This window comes from Propithecus coquereli, unplaced genomic scaffold (assembly GCF_000956105.1).
Source record: "Propithecus coquereli isolate 6110/MARCELLA unplaced genomic scaffold, Pcoq_1.0 Scaffold243, whole genome shotgun sequence".
Classification (NCBI taxonomy): Eukaryota; Metazoa; Chordata; class Mammalia; order Primates; family Indriidae; genus Propithecus; species Propithecus coquereli.
The window spans coordinates 370,518-371,981 of record NW_012147986.1 but is presented as its reverse complement, the minus strand read 5'-3'; the positions used below and the strand labels follow the sequence as shown (position 1 = coordinate 371,981).

Here is a 1,464-nt window from a genome sequence, read left to right as displayed (position 1 = left end):
GGGCTGCGAGGCGAGCAAGACTTCGGAGGCCCAGCCTGGGGCGCAGGAAGAAAAGGTCGGCCGACGCCCCGCCCCGCCAAATTTAAGAGCCCTCACTGAGAGCGGGGCGGTTCCTGAGCAACAAGGCTTACTCGCTGCCTTTTGCAGGGTCTTCTCACTCGCCTCCCCAGCTCCCCACACAGCCCCAGAGGCCTCTGGCTCCCCTCCCTGCGCCGGTCCTGACGAAGGCCACGCCATGCACAGCCCCGGGCCGCGAGGCAACCGGCCGCCCCTTCCTTTGGGAGCCGGGGTCCAGCCCCCGCGCTCTGGCAGCTCTCCAGCGCCCGGGTACCCCGAGCTCCTGCACCGCCCCGCGGGCCCCGGCGCGCCCCGCGCTCCAGGACGCCTGGAGTCCTTCTCCGTCGAGGCCATCCTGGCGAGGCCGGACCCCCGCGTGCCGGCTGTCTCCCAGCTGTCAGGCTCCGCGTGCGTCTTCCCGGGTCTCTGGACCGCTCCCTCCCAGTCTCCTGTCCCGGTTCTGCCCTGGGTGTGCCCGGCGACTTGGCTGCCCGCCTACCTGAGCGTGAGTCTCTACCCGCTATGCCTTCAGCAGCCTGCGCAGGGGCTGCGCGTGGCTCACTTCGGCCTCCAGGGCCTCGGCTTCACAGGTACGGCGGCCCGGGAGCCGTAGTGGGGGTAGTGGGCGGGGGTCGGAGAGTGGCGGCTGTGGGGGCTGGCACCCGAGCAGAGAAGTCGCTGTTTGAGAACCACACACGGTTGGAGTGGGAAGGGAGTCTACGACCGTTGACTTTGTCGGAGGACCGAGGACCGAGATAGAGTCTCGCTGAGGAAGACCCCAGCGCGAGGCTTCCCCGCACGCCGCGGAGGGTGGAGAGAGCGGGTGTGCGGGCGGGCCAGGGACGCGCTCCGGAGCCTGCCGAGGCCAGCGCTGGGGCCGCGAGGGGGCCCAGCCGCGCTCCCGGACTCCGCGTCCCTAGACTCCTTCCCACACTCTCTTGCGGTGACGTTTGGTGGCACAGACGCTTATCCAAAGCGGCTTTCCCGAACCCACGGTCCTGTCTTTTCTGGAAGAAGTGGACGCTACAGGTGGTGCTGTTTAGGGAGGAACCGTTAGGAGGAGACCCCATTACCGCCTCCACTGCCCACGTCTATGTGAACTTGGGCTCCACACTTAACCGCTCCGAGCCTGCGTGCTTACAGCGCTCTTAGGATGGTACTTAAGCACTAGGCACTTAAATCCTGTGAGACTTTAACTGTTGAAGTAACTTTTCCCCTCTAGGATTAACATCCACCTACACGGGCTTTTGCCATTTTTGGTTGCCTGGTTCATGCTTCCTCATATCCCCATGAAGAAAGCAGGAGCAAAGTTGTTTCAAGTCTTATCCCATACAAGGATCTTTGTAACAAAGTCTTCCCTGGTTCCTATTCCCAGGGCACCCCCAATCCTCCATTTCCCCTGGACTC

At 64.3% G+C, this 1,464-nt stretch overlaps 1 protein-coding gene across 1 annotated transcript in view; it reads left to right on the top strand.

The window, feature by feature from the left end:
- The first annotated feature begins 235 nt into the window (after positions 1-235).
- NOTO (notochord homeobox) overlaps positions 236-1,464 on the top strand; it is a 7,894-nt gene continuing 6,665 nt past the window's right edge. The window contains exon 1 of the mRNA XM_012646416.1: positions 236-647. Within this exon, the coding sequence (XP_012501870.1) occupies positions 236-647 (412 nt within the window). The remainder of the gene's footprint in view (positions 648-1,464) is intronic.